At 48.7% G+C, this 20,742-nt stretch overlaps 1 protein-coding gene across 1 annotated transcript in view; it reads right to left on the bottom strand.

Moving 5' to 3' along the window:
* Positions 1-19,951, bottom strand: part of RPH3AL (rabphilin 3A-like (without C2 domains)) — a 31,858-nt gene extending 11,907 nt beyond the window's left edge. The window contains exons 1-5 of the mRNA XM_010292075.1: positions 19,875-19,951; positions 18,337-18,480; positions 16,209-16,338; positions 12,054-12,140; positions 2,575-2,749 (exon numbers count right to left, since the gene is read on the bottom strand). Of these exons, the coding sequence (XP_010290377.1) occupies positions 2,575-2,749; positions 12,054-12,140; positions 16,209-16,338; positions 18,337-18,480; positions 19,875-19,951 (613 nt within the window). The remainder of the gene's footprint in view (positions 1-2,574; positions 2,750-12,053; positions 12,141-16,208; positions 16,339-18,336; positions 18,481-19,874) is intronic.
* Positions 19,952-20,742: the final 791 nt, after the last annotated feature.

Genomic DNA, 20,742 nt, shown 5'->3' with positions numbered 1-20,742 from the left:
GCTGCGTTCCCACCCTCCCGCAGCAGGCACAGCCAGAGAGGCCAGTACCCAGGGCCTGGCACTGATCCCCTCCTTTGGGAGAGAAAACGGACACTTGAGGTTTGCCCCATCCCTGCTGAAAGGCAGCTCCTGGCATGGAGGATGTTGAAGGGACGACCGTCACTCCTCTCTCCCAGGCTCTCTGGGGGCTGTGCTGGGACATGGCTGCACCTGTACTGGCCCCACCTCACTTGAGTCCCTTAATAGCTGAGAGGCAGCTCCTTCAGCACCTCGGGAGGTGAGCTGGGTTAGACACAGCTGGCCAAGGCAACAGAAACCCCACCGAGAGCAGCCTGTCAGAGTCAGGCACATTAAATGCCAGAGCTCATTCTTGTGAACACCCTGCCAAACAAGCATCAGGGCTTTACTCAATGCCGAAAGGACGTTTTCAGATGAGAACGTACGAGGTGTGAGCTGACAAAAGCTATCAGCCAGGCAGAGGTAAGGCAGGCTGCCTTGTCAGCCATGGTCTCGTAAAGCTCAGTGCGGGCTCAGTCGCAGAATCACACCGGTAATATCACAGCTACATCATCTCCGTGGGGGAAGGCATCTGCCCTGCACATTGCAGATGTTTTGGATGACAAACGGCAGAAGTCCCAGCACTGGTAGGTGAAAAAGAGTTAAACAGCAGGGCGAGATGTACAAGCTCCCAGCTTCAGAGATAAATTACAGACCGCAGTGCCCATTGAAAGCTATCCAGAGGACAGGCAGCCTAACAGAGAAGGGCAACAAGGAAAGAAAGCACCAGAAAATAAAACCATAAATTAATATTACCCAATCCATAAAACAGTAGCTAGCCAAAAATCAGAGCACAGGGAGAGAGGCAGCTCTCCACCCACATCAAAGCTTACCAACGGCCACTTTGCTGTCCTCCACCTGCTCCTTTGCTGCTCCTGCCAGTATTTAGGGGGAGGCCTTCCCTCAAAAAAAAACTCAACTAAAAAGCTGAACTAAAAAGCAGGCCAGGTCTGGGCTCAACATCTTTGACTCGTAATGTTTTCTGTCTCATGTGAACAGAAAATACCTCATCAATCAGTTCATTTGGTAAGACAACTCCTTCCAAGCATCTCCTGGAGGGAAGCACAACCACCTAGTGTTGAACTGATTTCTCTTTCATTACAAAAGTGGCAGTAGGGCAGGGAGTGCTTTCCTAGCTGGGGCCTGAAGAGCAGGTTTGTGAACCTGACTCTCCTGAGTCCTCCTTATTAAAACGTTATTTCCCCCTGCACTATTGGTAAGATTTATCTTGATGTGGAAGAGTGCATGCTGCTGGTACACTGAAGAGGTCTTCTCCAATTGAGGGGATCTAATAGCAAAAGACAGAGAGGAGAGGCCAGACAGTTCTGCTAATCCACACCAGAAAGAAACGAAAAGAAATCAAAGCAGACTGGCAGCAGCTTCAATTCTGCACCATCTATCTGCTGCTGTGCTAATGACCCTGAGTGCCCAGCTCCTCAATGCCAAGCTGCTGTTTCCCCCCAGCTGGCCCTAGGCACAGCACTGGCGTGGGCGTACAAGCAACAACCGGGTGGGAAGATGGAAGACAGGGGGGAAAAAAACCTCTACAAGGCAGTGCTGTGAATGGGATCTGACACAGCCGTGATCCAAGATGCCAGATGTGATACAATGGTCTACTTCAAGCAAGGTCTACCTCAAAGAACAGGAATGTGAGAGCTGAAGCTAATAAATCTTTGAGCTTGTCAATGCTCTTGTCCCAGCCTTGCAAAGGGCTGTTAATCAACAGCTTCTCTGAGACACATTTAAAGAACAACTCAGCACTGAGCTCTCCATGCTGCAAACCTCAGCTCCTCCTCCACAGCCTGGGGAGGGAGCTTCACCCTTTGCCAGTTGCACCTGCTGAGGGGATTCAGGCACAAAAGGACACAGCCAGCATCAGCTCATTCCTGCCCACTGACTGTAGAAGAGCATCTCTGCCCACTTGCGCCAGGCACCAGGAAGACCCCAGGTTGATGTTGGAGGTGTAATTCCTGATCCAGCTCAAAGCGACTTGAGGTACCTGCCCAATGGTGCCCTGTGGTGCAGCAGAAGCAAGGAGCATGCAGCCCCAAGGAGGGAGGGAATAAGACCAGCCTTTTGTCAGCCTTAGCTGCACAATGTCCATCAGTGGCACCATCCTACCATGAAGTAGTTCACCAGGCGGAGCAGGAGGAGCTCTTTGGGCTGTGACTGAAGACAGAGTCTGCTTCATGACTCGTCCCTCCCTTGGCAGTCCCAGCAAAACAGTGGGGGCTGCAGGGAATGAAGGAAAGCAAGGGTGGACTGAAGGACAGGGAGTCTAGGAGGACTGGGGCTAGTCTGGGCCACAAATGTGCACTTTAACAGTGAAACCTGAAAAACATACCATAGACAACAAAACCCACTGCTGCCCACATGAGAAACGCACCACATCCTGTTGGCTATCCCCTACCTCTAACAGAAAGCCTCCCCTATTAGCTGATCAGCTGAATCCTGCTAGCAACAGGTCCTTCTCCCCCTCTCCCTGTCTGTTTCCTGGGCAAAGAGCAGACAACCAACCTTTTCCCCTGGCCCAGGTGAAGGATCGGCTGGTCCCGACACCCTCGGCCTCTGTCACGGCTGGCTCACTTTGCCAAGGCTGTGAGGGCAGCTCACTGGATTTGCTGCTGGTCTTCAAAGGTGTGATGTACTTGGGCAGCCCTTTGTAGAACCAGGCACCAGACCTCTTCCAAACCTGTTAGAGACAGAGACACAACACCTTAAGCCTGGGTTTTTACAGCAAGAGAGCACAGCCAGCACCAAACGAGCTTCCCACCAAGCTCGGCCCAGGTGTTCCCTCTGAGCTACCTTGACCCCACTCAAACATGGGAAGGGTCAAGCCTTCCAGCTCACAGAGCCCAACAGTTCCCCTGCACTCTACAACTACCACAGCATCCCAAATCCCTCCCCACACATTGTCAGCCCAGCTTCACCTTGGTCCTTCTTCCATCACTAAAAAAATCACAAATTTGAATGAGCAACAAGCATAACTTGGAAGAGGAGCAGAGGGTGATCATGCAAACCACAGAGCTTCTTACACTCTCTGGGTCAAGACTAGATGTTTCTCTGATGCTGCACTTGAGTCAAATGCACTTTTCCAGACTTACTACAAGGATATCAGGATGAAATTCCCTGGCCTGCACTAAGCAGCAGGTGGTTCGGATTCTGCATCTGGTGCTTTCCCATTGTGAATCCACAAAAAGAAAAGCTTCCTGGAGAGAGCAGGCACGTGCCATGGCTGGCAATAGCAATAGCACATGCTCTGCTTAGAGTCAAACATGTCTTGCACTGGCTGGAGAGGCAGCAAGTCCTGACAAGTCTCTCCTCCTGGGCCAGGTCCCTCAGCCTGGGTCACTTTACTTTTGAGGGAGTCAAAGACTGGCTGCAGCTGGGAGATGCAGGCAGCAATGCCAGGGCAGCAGAAACGCTGTCTCCTGTGGCACTGAATGGCACAACCTTGGTGTTCATTTCACAGAGCAATTTGAGCTAAGCCAGATCATTTAACGAGCGTGCTTGAAAATCCCAGAACGAGAAGAATGACACTCAAATAACCTGAACCTGCAGCAGGAAATGGACTGCAAGCGCTACACTGTAATATCTCCTGTACGAACGCCCTCTACTCTCCAATTTAGTTTTAATGCAGCTTATGATGAAGGAGCTCTATTAAGTATATTTAATATAAAGCCTGCTGTGAGCCAGAGGAAGGGAAAAGGGTGCCAGCTCAGACAAGGAGAAATGGCCTCTAAAAACCTAGTTCTTTTGTGCCTTCCAGCAGTCTAATAATGAGCTAATGAGACGGCCGGGGCAAAAATAAGTTAATATAGTAAAAATGTAATTTTCTATTTCATGCAGGGGGGGCAGAAACCTTGCACTTCTGTTCAGAGTGAAGGAGTTCGTCAGTGTTTCTACTCCAAGTTCCCAAAGCATTTTGCATATAGTATCACCATGATGGCAATGGGTGCAAATGCAGATATCCCAAATTACAGCAATGTATTTGCAATTTGCATTTAGGGCTTAATCAAAGCAGAAGGCAGTGACAACACCTGGCACTCATGAGAAGTTCTCCTCATGCAGGCACAAAAAGCAGGATGCCACCATTACCATTTCACTGATGGGAGGTGACTGCTCAGCAGTTTGTCTGGTTCCCTGCTCCAGCAGTCTGGAGCCATCAACACAGAAAGCTATAATGTCTGTATTTGGGGTCTTGAAAGCCAAGTGAATGCAATCTGAATTCAGAGGGAAACCTGGTAGTATGCTTTTTAAGAGAAGAGCACCCAGCAGAAGAAAGCACAGGATCGTTGTGACCCAGCACACACGCCACTTGCTGTAAGAATGCAAGAGAGAAGCTCGTGTGCACCACAGCAGAATCTAGAAACAAGGAGGTGAGAGCACCCTGCAGTTACACCAACATTTTCCCACTGGGTAGTAGGACCCACTGCCCAGTAGGATGACGAGGCTGCCATCCAAGCGAAAAGCTGGGAAGCCAACTCCCCAAAGGAGAGAAGACTGCAAGTTCTTCTCCTGCAGAGGCAGCCTTGGCAGGCAGGACACTGTACCTGCTCCTTCATCAGTGTGCAAACAGCCAAAACAGTGACCCAGCCAGTCAAGGCACAAGCTGACACAGCTCCTTCTATCCCCTCTGCTAGAACATAGGGACTGTGCGACATTTGGTACAGCTTGTACAACAGCACTCATCAGTGCTGCAGAGACCCTGGAGGAGTGGGTCACAAACCCCAGAATGGGTCACAAACCCCAGAATCGGAAACTGCAATGTATTTTTTAAATCTGGGACACACGTCTCTACATGGAGCTTAGTCCACTGCAGCTGAGGTAAACATCCATGATGCAGGAGCTGCAGGACAGGCAACCCCCGGTCTCTCTTGTCTCAAGAAGGCAGGAGACCTCGGGCGCAGCTGCATGCACAGGACACAGCGGGTAGAACAGGGATGCCGTAGCCACAGGGTCTGCACCCTGATCAGTGCCATGGCTTAAGGAAGGCAGGCTGTTCAGCCCCTGCTACATACCGGGTAGCTAGGGCACACATAGCTTCCCTGCACAAACTGCTGGGGAGGAAGCAACCCTTTCTTACAGTCATTCTCTGAACAGACCTTGCAACATCTGTAATTTAATTTGAAGCACTGAAGAGACCTATTATCTTCAGGCAAACTACAATTTAGGCACACCATAAAACCAATCAGACACAGCAAGGACTGCTGTAAGAAAAGGCTGGCCACCCCCAGGTTTCTCACTACCCCAAAGCAAGTCCAGTAATAGAAAGAGTTAATGATATAATACACCCAGCTCTGACGTAGTGATACTAGTATAAAATTGATTCTATGCATACATATTCACTTTAAATTGGTGCTTCTAAAAGAGTTTGGTCTCATTACAGCAGTACTGAAATTGTTTTGAGATCAGCTCTAAAATAGTTGCAGCAAGATGCTCTCCCCTGTATTAATTTAGTACCTCTGCTCCCCCCAGGATAGCAGCGTGTCCCATCTGAACCAACCAAGATTCACGTTCCGTTCTGCACATAGGCACACAGGTTAGTTTTAGCATCCGTGCATCAAAACAAATCGATGTTGCTGACTGCTATTGATGGCAGTTTCATTGATCGCAGGAGCAGCCTGACAGCAAAGTTCTTGCTTGATTTTAAATTAATAAATCTATAAAGTGCTTCAAGAATAAAACTCCTGTTTATTAGCAGGACTTTGCTCTTTCCAAGGAGGAGAGAGTTTTGCTCCCACCAGTCCCGTGTGCACGTAAATCTGGCCCCCCCGCAGCAGCCTGAGTTTGGGTGGAGCTGGAATTTCATCAAAAGAGGGACAGCCAGCCACTTCCAGTGTCTTGCAACCAAGTTAACTAACACTGATCATCCCTTGCTCTGAGTGCTTGACACAGTGGAATAAAGATCCCCATCTCCATTATCCCGAATCACGATGCGGTGGCCCAGCATGTGGCTCAGGACAGAGCAGCCACACCACGGTTCACCGGCTGCAGTTGTCCCCAGCCCACTGCGCTCAAACTGGCCCAGCCAAACACAACCAAAATCCACGCTGAATATTGACTTCCTTCAGGCTCCTGTCCTGCTGCCTCGCCTGACACCTAAACTACCCTAAAGCAAAGTGGGGGAGGACACAGAGAAGAAGAGCTACTTTAGCAACAGACTCCTTTTTTTATTACTTCAAACCAACTTAATGGCCACGGCCATAACAAATCCAGAGAGCTCAACGCCTTTTATAACCCTGATAATATTCCTATTAAAGTTGCATCAAGCCATCATTATATCTACAGGATGAGACAGTCAGAAGCAGATGCATATTTTTATCTAGCACATGCAAGTGCAGCCTGTAAAGGGGACCTAGCAGAGAATCACTGGGCCCTGGTGAAACGCATGTTACTGCTCAAATTTTTCCCTCCTCTTTCTCCTTCTCTGAAAATACAAGTGCTAAAACAAGCTCCTAAACAGAGAAAACATTAGGACTTGCTGATGAAGGGATGTGGTCACAGCTGAAGGAATCATAACAAGCACTTGCAACCCTCCTGGACTTCACCAAGCCACAAGTCCCACAAACAGAGATGCTTAGAAAGGATCTTAGCTGCAAAGCCACATTTTGCTCTACCACCTACTACTTGTCATGCAGAATTCTGCAGCCCTTTTCCTTTGCAGCAGCCTGGGCTGGGCTGTGCCAGAGGAAAACAGCTACCTTGAGCTTCCCATGCTGACACCAGCATTACTGGCTCAATCAATCCCCCAGCAGCCAAAAGGCAGGGGACCAGGTTCTCATGAGCTACAATGCTTAATGCAGAGAAAGGCACCTGCAAGTGCACCCACCCCGGGAGGACTTTGTTGCCATTGCCTGCACGCAGCACGTGCCCACACAGCCACTTTGTCCCAGCTCTCCACCATGGCTCTGGCACGTCACAAACCACTGGCAGGGAGAAAGAGCAAGCGCTCTTCAGCTTCGTTATTTGCATTCATCTGCTTTTCCATAACACAGAGATTTCCAATTACATTATTTACAGCAATCTGTTGTCAACTCCCACATTCAGCACTTGAGGATGAAGAAAATTAAAAGGCAGTGAAATTGCTATTCGGAGCTTTGTTTCCGGAATAGCAAAATCTATCGCACCTCTAACCCCAACGTTTCTCAAGCTGCAATGGCTGCCAGCCTTCACCGATTTATCATTCCCCTCTCAATCAGGCCTCTTTTTTTCCTGTGGCTCTATTCTAGAGGACACTATTTTGAGTCTAACCACTTGCTACCACCTCCCAAAATAATATGGCAGGCTATTGGTAAGTCCTTTGAATTGCAAACAGGTGCACATCACTACGATTCAATCCAGAGTCACCCAAAATAAACACTCCCCTCCATCAGTACGGTATTTTGCCAGGAAAACATCATGCCAGGCAGGAATAACCCTGGGCTGTGTTGGTTTATAATGTTCAAAATGGTATGAGTGTATATGTGAAAAGGGAAGCCCTGGGGGGAAAAGGGGAGGGGACAACTCCGTTCTTCCACAGCAGTAATCTTCCTCCTCTGCATGGTTTAGTGTGATAAACCAAGAAATGCAGCCAGCCATGAAAATGCTGTTTAGCGAAGGAGAAGAAATTAAAGGGAAAGTGAGGCAGAGGGGGCAAATTAAAACTTTAACAGGTCCCTGATAGCTGACACTCTCTTTCATATTAAATGGGGTTTAAAAAAAAGCTATCTCCCCCCACCCTACTTAAACTGTTTTCATTATGTCTACAATTTTGGATGTGTCAATTCAAATGTAAATGTGCACAAATGCTTCCAAGAGGATTTTAATTATGATGATAGCATCGCTAATTATGGATATGAAAAAAATATATATATAAAGTGGCAATTCAGGAAGGTGCTTTGCAGAACCTGGTGGTATCACTCAAAACAAGGCTGTGCAGAGAGTTAAACAGCTGGGCAGGGATTTGACAAAACACAGCAGGTCCCATTACCCCTTCAGGCCAGGAGGTGACAGGCAGACTTCAGCCACACGCAACTAATTCAACATGGGCATTGCTGCCCAAGCTGTTACCAAACTCACGTGCTTTGCCAGAGGCCTGGCAGCAGGGAAGCATTCCAGCTGTATTGCAGCTCCTCCCAGGCAGTTTTGCTCCTCTGACAGCCGTTGCAATAAGCCTGTCTGGCTGGAGGACTTGCTCCCTTTCTGCCCTGCACTCTCATTCCCATGGGTGCATCACTGCTTCACTGCCAAGTTAGCAAATAGCTCACTGCGAACCCATAGCCAACGTTTGCTGCAGTCGGGGATCAGCAGCAACCCTGATCATTCCATGGGACTTCATACGCATGCAGAAACAGGACTGCCCCAAGGAGGATCAGACCTCCACGCTCAGTCTCCAGAAAGGCAATGCAGCACATGGAGGAGGGAAGAAGGAAGGGAGATTCTTACCCTTGAAAGTGAATGTGAGCTTGACTGAATTTGCTTCTACCCTTGCTGGTAGGAACAAGAAAACACAGTATACACCTGCTTTAATTCCACCACCCTCAGAAGACATTGCAAAGGAAAATGGCCACAGAATCCTGAAGAACAAAAGCGGGTTTTCAACAGATGCTTCTGCAAACAGCTGGGACAAGTGGTATCTCCAACAGGCCAGTTCTAGCCTAAAGCAGATGAGGTCTAGCTCATTTCGGGAAGAAGAGATGCACTTATGACGCAACGTTGCCTGCTGGTCCTCTCTTTGCCAGTAGGAACATCCAGGCTCTGTCAGGTCCTGGCCATGTTAGAACACAGTACTTTCCTCCCAGTGCCTCTCTGGCGGCTTGGAGACCCTCACCCTGCATGGGCACATCATGCTGGGCAGCTCGGGTGCTGCCAAACATGCTGGTTTGCTTTTGGATGATTGGGACGCAAGCAGCAGGCAGAATCCATTAATCACCTCCATCCTCCAGAATCTGACAGTCAGAGCAACTTGTTCCTCGTTACTGTGCAGCCTTCCCAGTGGAAGTTTTCAAGGCAACAGCAGCGAAGAACACTTCTGAATGGCTGAGGCTGGGATCCCCAAAGGGATCTACAGGCATCAAACCTTCAACTCCAACAGAAAAATTGGTAATAGATTGTTACTTTGGTCTTCATTTTGACCCAGGCATATTGACGATTTACTCATAACTGAACCCAGGCGATTCAGTCCACACAGCAAAAGGGAAAAGATGACTACCACATGTCACTACACTTATGCTAGCTTAAATCAAGCCTACAGGGATAAATAACAAGGAAGATGGGGGGATGAGAGCTTTAGTATGTATGAATAATGCTGCACACTTCAGCTGTTAGCTGGTATATGTAAGCATCCAACTCCACCATCCTGGCTCGAGACCCTGGTGGGCCACAAGACTCACGTGCTTACTCAGTGCATGGCAAAGGCTAAAGGGGACAATTATAGTCCTAGGCTCTTGTCCCAGACAGATGACACTTAATTCTAGCCAACATCATTTAGTCTATCCAGGTTTCCAAGTGACCTCCCTTTCTCACTTCAGTGCCTGACAGTCTCTCACTAACAGAGTCGAGAGCTTCATAAATATCATGCCCAAATAGCTTGAGCGGTGGTTCAGAAAATCAGATGGCAATCAAAGCGCTAATGTGGAGGGAATCACCTAGCTTGGAAACACATCTCATCACACTTGCTGGGGGAGGGCACTCCAGACCAGCATCAAACACTCAGCCACTAGAGCTGGCCAAGTTTAGGGGCCTGAGCACGGTCCAACAAATAGGGGGTGGTGCCAGAGGTCTGTGTCCTGGGACAAGTCTACTTTAAGCATGTGTTTCGTTGGCATGGGCTGAAGAAGAACCTTGCTCAGTTACGCTGTGCATTGAGAAGGGTGGTATTGGCTTGTTACTGAATCACACAACCCAAAGTGCTTCAATGGGATCCTGCCTGGATCCCAGGAAATAAAATGGGGTCAATATCTACTAACCACGCAGGTTAGACAGAAATGAGAATATCTGATCCCAAAGAGCAGACATCCATCTGCATCTCATTGACAGCAAATGTAACCTTCAGCAAACAGCATGGCCAAATGGGTTTGGTCCAGAGCAGATGGCAATAAAAGACAGATCCAGATCACAGAAAGAGACTGCAACAAGGAACTGGTTGTGAACATAAACCCTTAAAAGAAACCTCCTATTTTATTGCATGCCCTGTAATATCGTGACACTTGAACCAGCTTCAGGAACTGGACTAGTACCAGCCATCTGCCTGAGGCCTAAGAGCCTCATCTCTTCCTCACACAGACTCTTAGGGAGGACCTCATCAAAGCCACTTTCCAGGCATTTATATTGCCTCAACTTTCTTGCCCTGGCTGACATGCCTCAAGGCTTCTGCTAATTCTCAATGCTTCCCTGCCTTCCCCAAAATAAAAGCAGAGCATGTGGGAAGACAGAGGGGATGTATGACTTGATGCCTGACTGCGTCCACACTGTGACCCTTCCAACCTTCTCCTGGTCAGGGCACCAGCACCAGCGCAAACAAGAAAGGAGACAGACCTGAACCACCCTTAAAGAGAAGTAAAAAATAAAAAGATTAAGCTTAGGGCTGGGAGGTAAGATGAGGCTATTTTTTAGTTAGTCTAAGAGGGAAAGTTCCATACATTTTCATTAGTGAAGCACTTTGGCCGTATCTGAGGTTTCACGGAGAGAGCAAGCTCTGAAGGTTACCGTACCCTCAGACACTGGCAGCACGAAACACTGACTGGACAGGTTAATACTCTTCTCTGTCCAGTCACCACGGCTCCTGATTATTTTTATAAGAACGACAGCGAAAAAACCCAACAATTATACAGTGTGGAATGAGAAAAACACACAGAAAGAACAGAATAAAAGAAATAAATAAAGTCAATTTTAGTCACATATCCATCTCCCTGCAGAACCCAGAAAATATCTTGACCCGCCTCACCCTCCATTTTGGGACCTCCATTTGGAATTCAAAACATCTGGATGGTTCAGCATCTCAAATTACTAGCAAACTCCAAGGTTGCCAGTAATGCAACTAGCATTGCCCTACCCACACCCACACTGCTGCTCAAAAGACCTGCAGCATCCATGTACCCCTCATCTTACCTGAACATGAACTTTGCAAGTGCTCCCACACAGACAAACCCCTCCTATGTAAAACCTAAGCAATGCTAAGTTTCCACAACTAGTGTAAAAAAAAAATTCAGCATCTCAAACACCTGCACAAATGCTTTCAGTACACTTCAAAATTTGATTTAGCAGAGCACCCAGGTTTCACAGTTGGTTGCAGAGGTCAGAAATAGCTGCACTGGATTGATGTTCAAGGACCACAAGCAAAGACCCAAAATAAATTGATGGGAACAACTGAAAATCCTTCTGTAATCACAGAACAAATTCACTGACTTCACTTCACTGTAGAGCCACGAGCCCTGATGTTGGTGGATGCTGGCTGGCAGACAAGGATTGAGGCTGGCCATTACTTTTTGCGGTGTAAAGTCAAGGATGAAGGATATAAAAATTTAGAGACCTGCATTAGAAGTCTCACACACTGGCAAGTTACGGCATTTTGCAGGCAGGAAGGAAAACAGACTTAAAAACTGCAATCCTAGTTATTTTTAGAGGGACAAATACTGCAGCTATGCTACAGACCTCTCCAGCTGTATTAAAGAACCAGTGCTAGCCAAGTTTAGTTGCCACAGAGCTAGAAGGGAGAGTGCAGCAGCAAAAGGTAATAGTCTCTTTATGACCATAGCTAGAAAAACTCCACAAAGCCATGCAGGCTGCAGGGGCTGGTGTGTTTTTTCCCCTCCACGCCCTCACAAACCAAAGTTGCGTGCGTTCATTGTGTGCGTTCATTGAGCCTGCCTGGCCTCCAGCCACAGCTCCCAAACCCCATCCCAAGCTCCCCTCCCAGTGCCCAGCCACAGGGAAGAGCTCACACACACTTGGCACAGACTTAGGGCAAGTAGGTGCACACTTCTGAGCCCCATCTGTCCACAGTTGCATTTTACCTCTCTCTGTTCACTGCAGATCTTGCACAACCAAAGAGGACGTTTCTGGGTTCCAGAGGTTTCTATTCCGCACTTGGTGCAAACTTTCTGAAACAAGGAGAGAGGAAAAAAAAGAGGAAAAAAGGTGGTGTTAGCACCCCCTCACAGCCATATAGCCCTTGGGAGAGAGAAGGGAGAGAAGCATCTGTCTCAACAGTTCTATTTTGCTTTCCTTGAAAACCTAAACATGGCACAGTTTTCCTGTTTATCCTGGAGAACCACCGATCACAGGAAGCTGTTTCAGGTCTATATGGACATGAGACAAAGGCAAATCTACAGCACAGTCCGTGACTGCAGGGCAAGAAGACAGGGCAAATCAAACCCCATGACCAACAGGCATATTTCTAGAGCCCTTTTTTAATCCCTCTAAATCCTAAAACCCAATCACTGTGGCATGAAAAGCAGCTGTAATGAAGTAAAAAACGAGCACGAGTTTGTGCAAGACTGGAAATCCTCTCCTCCCTTCCCTCACATATGTAGTCTTAAACCCCACAGCTTCCCCTCCATTTCAGCACACACTTGGCAGCCACTGATTTGCAACTGCTTAGGAAGCAGGCACAACCATGCCTACGTGCACATTTCCTGAGCAGAATGCCTGATAGCGCCACACGGCCTCTTGCTGCACAAGAAACTTTCATATCTCTGCTGGCATTACAAGCCATTTACAACCTGAATCACCTAATATTATATAATGAAGCTGATGTGTATCAGGCTTGGCTTACAGCTTGAATGAGAAATCGGATGAATTCTTTGATCTTCACAGAGCAAAAGCCACTCACAAGAGGGCCCTGGAGAGCAAAACCTTGCTTAGAGAGACTTGTGAATTTAATCTCCCCAGCTAAGGTTTTACATCCCCCTAACCTGGCTGCTTGTCCTCTGAGAAGATCTGTGTCCAGGGACAAAAGTCTCAGTGGCTCAGTGGCTTGCTCAGCCCTCAGTGCCCACGCCTGGAGGAGGAAAGCAGCAGAATGAGATGGTACTCAAGGAAATGGCTTCATTGCATGAATAAACACACCGAACTAGTCAGCGTAGTCCAGAGGCAGGTCTGTCCCTGACTCATGCTGCACAAAAAGTGGGAGGCAGCACCACAGATGCTGGTGCTCCCCTCCATCTCTCTGTTCCTGTCCTCACTCTCGTCCGCCCAGAGAAATAAGGAACAACCTCTTCCATCTGGTGCATCAATACTCAACATGGTGCTACCCAAGCCAAGGGGGCTTGCAGGTGCAATCGGCCAACACTACCTGAATTACCCCAAATTCTGCCTCCCTCAAACCAAAATCTGAGGGAGAAACTCAGTCTTAAATACCCTCAAAGATCCCAATCCCCACATGTATAGCACATTCAAACACTCCCTCTAGTGGAAGTTTCCAAGTGATTTTATTCCTAGCCATAAATTTTGAAAGTTCCAATATAAAATGGGGCTTTCCTCCTCCCCTTCTCTGCAGACTAGCTGGAAAATTGAGCATCACTCACAAGTCCTCAGAAGACGACATAAAAATCAAGGACATTAAACTTAGCCCCATTCCTCATTAAATACAAGATAAAGCACTTTCTTCTCCTACTTATACGTCACCTTTTATACATGATACTGATACCCTCTGCATGGTAAATGACACATTATGCTTTGTCTAACTACTGCTATTGTTAACACATTTGGATTTGCATACATCTCTGTCTTGCCATAATGCATTTATTTCTAAGATAATAAAAACTAATATTAGAAATATTCTTCATAAAACAGAAAGTGGCACTTAGAAAATCCACCAGACTACAAGAAATATAAAACCTCTATTCAGCAGAAGGGACTTGCTGAGGGTAAGTTCTTGGCTATGTTTCAGATGCATCATTACAACAGTTCCTGTTATTGAATTAAATGGGCTGCAATGAGATGGTAACAGAGCAAGGCTAGCAGGAAAAAAGATTAACTTTAAAAATCAAAAATTCCCTGACAAGTCATTGCTTATTGCATACAGCACTGCACGAGTGATGGATATCCCTGGACGAGAGGGAACAAGCTTAAAGTAACAGTCCACTCTGTGTGCTCTGATGAAGGGTTGACTGTTCCCTGAGTTCGCTCCACAACATTAAAAAGCAGTAAGGGGAGAAGCCCAGGAAACCCAGTCAGCATTGCCCTGAGCTTGCACACAGCTGAAAAGAGCAGCCAAGCTGAAAGCAGCTGCAAAATGCACACTGGAAAAGTAGGGTCTCACCTTAAATCAACGTCGATATGAATTCTCCTGAACTGCACAACAGACTCCAGACAAAAAGGGGATAACCACAAAACAAAACAAAAATAAAAAAAAACCAACAACACACAAACCCACCCTGTCTCTGGGGTGTTCTGGTCAGAACCCTCCCAGAGCCTTGGGCTCACACAGCCTCACTAGCTGGCGGGGTCACTACCCGCAACTGCAAACGCGCAGGGCAGGGAAGTGTCTGTGCTAGCTTTTGCCTCCTCAGTAGTGTACGAGGCTCACAGGAAGGAGGTTAGAAAGTGCTGTAGCAATGTGACCTAGCTGGCTTTGGACAAGGTGAGAGCAGAATTGCCAAGAGAAGGTGGCAAGAATACAGCACATCCTGTTATTCCGCGTGCTTGAAATGCAGGAAACAGCTAGCCGTCTCCTGTCTGACATCCAGCCCTTTATACTCCACTCTCCAGAGAGCCCATGCTCCTCTCCAAGGGAGCTGCCTTGTAGCTCCCATTCACACTAAACCTCTCACTTCACAGTACCTTACCGCTGCTTCCTTCCCCACCCCTTCCTAAAAAGCTACTTTCTCCCTGGCTTAGAAGCCGGGGTTCAAAGATTTGCATTTACTTTCCCAGCCACTGCCTTTACAAGCAATCTTCTGCATAACCCCTGCCTCAGTCTAGCTACTTCTGCAAGTTGGATCCAGTGGAAAAACTCACTCAACAGCAAAGGCAGCACAGCTCACAGAAGCTCCCTACTCACAAGCATGTATGGAGGGATGCTGGGACCCCAGTTCCGACTGCAAGGGGCAACCACTTCCCTCTCTTACAAGAGCTCAGCAGTGCTGCAGCCAGCTGTGGACCAGGGCAGGCCCAGGCTGGCAGCCTGCTCTGCATGAGAACTTCATCTCACAAACTCCAGCAGTGCCATCATGAAGGGTTCTCCACTGTGGCCTGCATGGCTGCTTAACCACAGAGGTGCAAACATGCACCACTCCTCAGTAAAGAAGTAGGTTTTACTCGGTGCTGTCCTGTGGGCTCCACAGGACTTCTCCCCAGTGACAGGGTGGGCAATATGGGCAAGTGTCTCCTTGGATCCAGAACCCACCAGGGACAAAGTCAGCACAGGCTGCTCCCTTCCACCCTACCACCAGCAAGTCAGAAACACTCCTGCACCCAGCAAGTACCCTCACTGCTCCCCAGGCAACACGACGAGGCAAAGTTACTTACAGAGGTATCTCCCCAGGGAAAGATGGGCTTCAAGTGCAGGAAAAACAGCCTCCCAGCAGAGGGAAGATAAGGTGGTTGCCTTGGAGATCATCATCTCCACAGCAATACAGATTAACCCCTTGGCTGCAGAGTCTAGACATGAAACAATTGTCCCGCAAGGCACTGGTAGAACAGCAGTCTCCCTGCAAACTGATGATGCCTTTCAAACAGCACCCGTGCAGTCCTGCCAACAACATATGCACACACAGGCAGTCATTGATGCACAGGCTAATTATGTATCACGGTTGGAAACTGGACACTGGTTTGGAACTTGAAGATGGACTTAAGTCCTCTGAAGAGACATGTTACTGGAAGGTCTAAGGGCAGACCTTGCAGCAAATAATAGTAAAGCACACGGACCCTTTTATGAGTCGCCGCTGATGGCCATACATTCCTGCCCCTTTTCTCACTCTGCAACCCCAGAGTTGCACTGATGCACTCCAATCTCACTGCTAAGTGCAGTTTAGGCACTTAAGGATTCTGAGGAATAAGATAACCAGGGTGCAAAGGAAAACATGATGGTTTGACAGAACTGACCTAGACAAGTGGGGCTAAGATAAGTTAGCTCTGCAGCAGTATCCAGTTTCCAAGAGGCCTAGTGGCTTTTTCTGGGCAGATCCGCTAGCATGAACAGGCAGCACCTGTGTGTCCAAACCCACCTTTTTGCAATCCTGACAGAAGACCGATGTGCTGCCCAGCAGCCCAAGCAGTTCACCGCAGAGCAGACACTGGGAGAGGCCATTCCCCATCACGTTCTTTCTCATGTTCTCAAGCCGCTCCACCAGGCGCCTGTGGGGAATGAGGCAGAGCAGAGGTCACAGCACTCACCTTGGAAATTGAAGCACATAGTTCTGAGGCACACGGAAAACCTGCAGATGTGTGCTCCAGACTCAGCCTACCTTTGCTTCTGTGCAGTTTCGGGCCCCTTGCTGAGACCATATGTACTTTCACTTCAGTCTCTGCACTCAGTGTTTCCCATCAGCTGGCTCTTGGTATACAGGGGATACAAACCCTGTAAGTCCATCTACTGATGCTCACCAAGCCCAGAATAATCAAAACTTCAAATACTACTGACATGCCTGACTCAGCTACTGGGTACAGAGCAGACAGCTCACAAGAGGGCCTTGGTCCCACATCCTCAGGAGCTCAGTGTCATTGGGGCCAACACAATGATTTCCTGCTTGTAGAGCAAGAAAAGCCTTTAGTGCTCAGATCAGGGCAAGTCAGACAGCATCAGAAAGAGGCAGAGGAGTTAGACCTACCAAGCCCTGCTCCATTTTACATATACTCCCTGGAAGCAGCACTGCAGGCACATGACTTGCCTACACCCCATTAGAAGCAGGAAGGCCAGACTGAAGCCATCAGACCAAAATGAGCTCGTTAATTGCTCCCTGCTTCATTTGACAGCCTGCTTGGAAGACAGGAAGCACATATGTATGCACAATGTCTGCAGCAGCAGGACTACGAAAGGGAAGGAAAGCGGGATAAGCAATTAGGATGCAGGATGTGGAGAGCATGCAGAGCAAGGCTGCTGTCATGAGATCACTGCTTGGCAATTCTCAGGCATCTATTTGTAGATGGGGATGGTAACAGTCAGGCCATTTATCAGAGGCAGTGGCCAGCCACAGCCATGCGCATACATGCGGCTCAGGGAGGAAACAATCCTGCTATCCATGCAACCTCATTCTCATTAGCACTAATGTCCCATCAACCAAGTCCCATACTGAGAGGAAGGCAAGGTCTGTTTGAAAGAGGTACTGCCTATGGTGATGAGGTCAGACAACACCGCCAGGCCGAGCCACCATTAGTGGATTTATGATCCTTGACTTCAGCACAAAAGAACTCCCAGGAGTTACCAAAGGTATTTCAGAGAATGCTTCAGCACAGGAACAGCAAGGCTATTGCTTCCTGCAGCTACACCAACAACTGCACAGAAATGATCAGCCCCTCGGGGTTGCTGGCTGCTTCTGGGGCTGCTGGGGTCTCCCATATATCTCACAAACATCACTGTCAGTTCTTGTTAGCACTCACTAATGTGCACTGCACAGGGACAGAGCGAAGTGCAGGGGTGGGCAGCTGCGCCTGCTGGACACAGGCTGGGAGTCACTGGGGTTTCCTGTCTCATGAACACGAAACACTGCTGGGAAATGCTGCAGGACTGCCGGACTCCCTGGCTTTAAAGGCACTCAGTGTAGGATGACCACAGACACAGCTGAGACCAGACCTCCAGCAGGACTGAAAGCAAATAGAAATCTGCAGCAGCAAAAGGATGCCCGTAAATTAAATAATTCAAGCTAGCAAACCCCTTCCAGAGGGCTCAGCCAGCTAGAACATAAACTCATTCACTGCTCCAGGCAAAATCCCAGTGGGCTGCTGCAGACAAGGGAAAGCCTAACTGCGCTGCCAGCAGCAGTTTCTGAGCCATGCTGTCCACTAGCAGTGGGTGCAGCTGCACAGCTCGGCATCTTCTCCAGCCTCTTCCAGAGCCACTGGGGCAGCTGCCTTAGCACAGGCTGCATTTACCAGGGATTGTGTCAGTGGCTGCAACCACAGCAAACCCCAAGGCTCAAAGGTGGCACGAGAAAGGCTTGAGACATGGAGAGAAGGAAAACATCACCTCCTTCCCAATGTTCATCACCTCCAAACAAGCAACATGGGAGGGGAAAACAACTGACCTAAGGGATGGTCTGACTGATGGAGGCAGAGATCAGGCAGCTGGGAGAGCCACTCCTCTGTCTGCGCTGACCTTTCCTTCTGAGGGAAGGGGACAAATGAATGTGACTGTACCCGATGCGCTGCTGCTCGATGATGTCCAATTTCTCCGCCTTGCGGATGACTTCCAGAATGACCTCAAGTTCCTGCGGGCTCAGAGCCTGCATCTTCCTCTGCTTCTCAGTCTGGAATGTGTGCACTGACCAGCCTGTCTGGAGCCTGTCGGAGGGGGTGGAGGGAAGAATTAAGCTGTAAAAGGAAAGCACAAAACCCTTGCCCTGCCCCACAGGACAAACCTGCCAGGCACACAGAGCCTACGTCAGCCTTCCATCAGAGAAGACTATTCCCTGGCTAACGCCTAAAGCTGGAGTCTCTTCTCACTGACCAGATCACCACATCACTCCTCCAGCAGCACTGAGTGCTGCGCTGTCTGTCCCTGCCCTCTCATTTCCCTTTCTGCTCCAATTTGTATTTCACCACTCCATGTCCTCACTCCTGTTTGGCTCTGCCCGTAAATAAAACTAGTGCACCTCGGGCTGGCTGTCCTGGGGGTACCCTTGCAGAGATGGGTGCTGATGCCAGACATCACAAATGCCAACAGTAGACTCCCAAACACAGGGATTACCTGCACCCTCCTCCCTCTAGGTCACGTTATTTCTAAGGTACTCAGTTCAAACACACAAATCACCAGCCACGCTTGGAAAGACAAACTGGGCAACTTCCTCCCTTGGTCTAACCCAGGCCCACACAAGGACTTAAGCAAGTCTCTTCCCTCTGTGCCTCACATACAGCAGCTGACATTTCTCCTTAGCTCACTGGGGGACAGGCAGGAGCTTTAAAAGCTCAATTAATTACCATTCAGTAGGGGTTTAGAGGTCACTGGATAAAGTCACCGGCTGCTAGCAGAACACAGGGCACTATCAGACACAGCTGTCTCAATGAGGGTTTCAGGTGAAGGCTGGATAAGTGGCAGTGGTGTGCCCTGTTCACACTCAGGCAGTCCCCTTAGACACAGGGTGACCTCCTATTTTCTAACACTCTACAGCAGGCTGACCCCAGAGGTTCAGACAAGAGCAGAGGTGGCAGTGGCAGATTACTGGCCACCAGAGAAGGAAAGCATCCAGGAAACAAATGCAATTCTAGTGCTTGACTCATCTCCATCCCTTTTGTCTTTAGGTTATGCAGTAATTTAACTTCAGGGAAAATGCGATCAAATGACAAGCTTGTAAAACAAAAGAGTGCTGGCAGCTGGGGGATGCTATCAATTATATTTAGGGTGCTGCAGAGATACAAGCCTGCCTCCAAGCCCTTCCTTTCACCCAGGAGAGAGCTGGTGGGATGGACTCCCACCACATACCAGCCTCGCAGCAAACCCCACTGCAGGCTGGCAGCTCCGAGCAGCAGCCAAGCACTAAGCCCCAGCTTTGCAGGCTCCTGTGCCACCCATGCAGCACACCTCCAGGGTAGAGAGGGTCTGCGTGACAAGCAAACTCCTGACTCCCATCCAGGCTGTGGATGGAGGCCGGTGGGCCAGTGCTCCACAGGTATACTGGGAAACCCTTCAGGCCAGAGGTGAGGCTGGAAGGAGAAGGAGGGGGGTGGCAAGGACTCACTTGGCACGCAGTGCCAGCTGCCGGTCGTTGGGGCACACCCACTGGCCCGACCCGCTGCCAAAAATCGTGTCAGCCATGGCACCAGGCTGCGGCGGAGAGGCAGGGATCACACCTGTAAGAAGCAAACACCAGCACTGAGCACAGCTGCCACTGCACCCTCAAGAAAGCACAGGGCAGTGCTTGGCACAGCCTTAGTAACCACCCCAAAGAGCCACTCTTTTGGCAAGCAAAACAAAGGTGATCTGCCGGCATCGCACACAGTGGAAGTAGACAAACTCTCGCCCACAGACAGCAATAAAAACATACCATCATCCTCACAAAATATAAGCCAATAAATACCTTCAAATACCTTGAAGACAAGGCTAGAAGTCTAGATTTTATGGTACTCTGAAAAAAGCCAGAGACTCTTTGACAGTTCTGATTTTTCATTTCAAACTAGAGAAAAGCATTGTTTGTAAAAATAATCTCTGCCCCATCACCTCTAAAGCCCCAATGCTGCAGTACTGACAGAGAAAGCCACTCTAAAGGACACAAAGAAGGTACAGTTGCTTTTTTTTCCTCTTAATGGGGTAACAAACAAAAACCCACGCGACAATCAGCATGAATAGTGGCAAGTCATTTCGTTCATTAAAACTGCCTCCATAATAGCCTGATATTTATAACTACAGCCTACAATAGCAGCTTGTTTGCATTCTCTGATGTTTAAGACAGCACCTCTTTCAGCAGATCTCCCACTGCAGCTCCTGTAACCGGCATGGTCACACCAGCAATTCTTTGTGTCCAATGACAATTTGACGATGAACTGACCAGCAAAGACAGCAAAAGCCAACTTCCACACACTCATGGGAGAAACACATCGCCAAAATAG

This window comes from Phaethon lepturus, unplaced genomic scaffold (assembly GCF_000687285.1).
Source record: "Phaethon lepturus isolate BGI_N335 unplaced genomic scaffold, ASM68728v1 scaffold58, whole genome shotgun sequence".
Classification (NCBI taxonomy): Eukaryota; Metazoa; Chordata; class Aves; order Phaethontiformes; family Phaethontidae; genus Phaethon; species Phaethon lepturus.
Note: the sequence above shows the minus strand (reverse complement) of the source record. Positions and strands in the feature narration are given on the sequence as shown.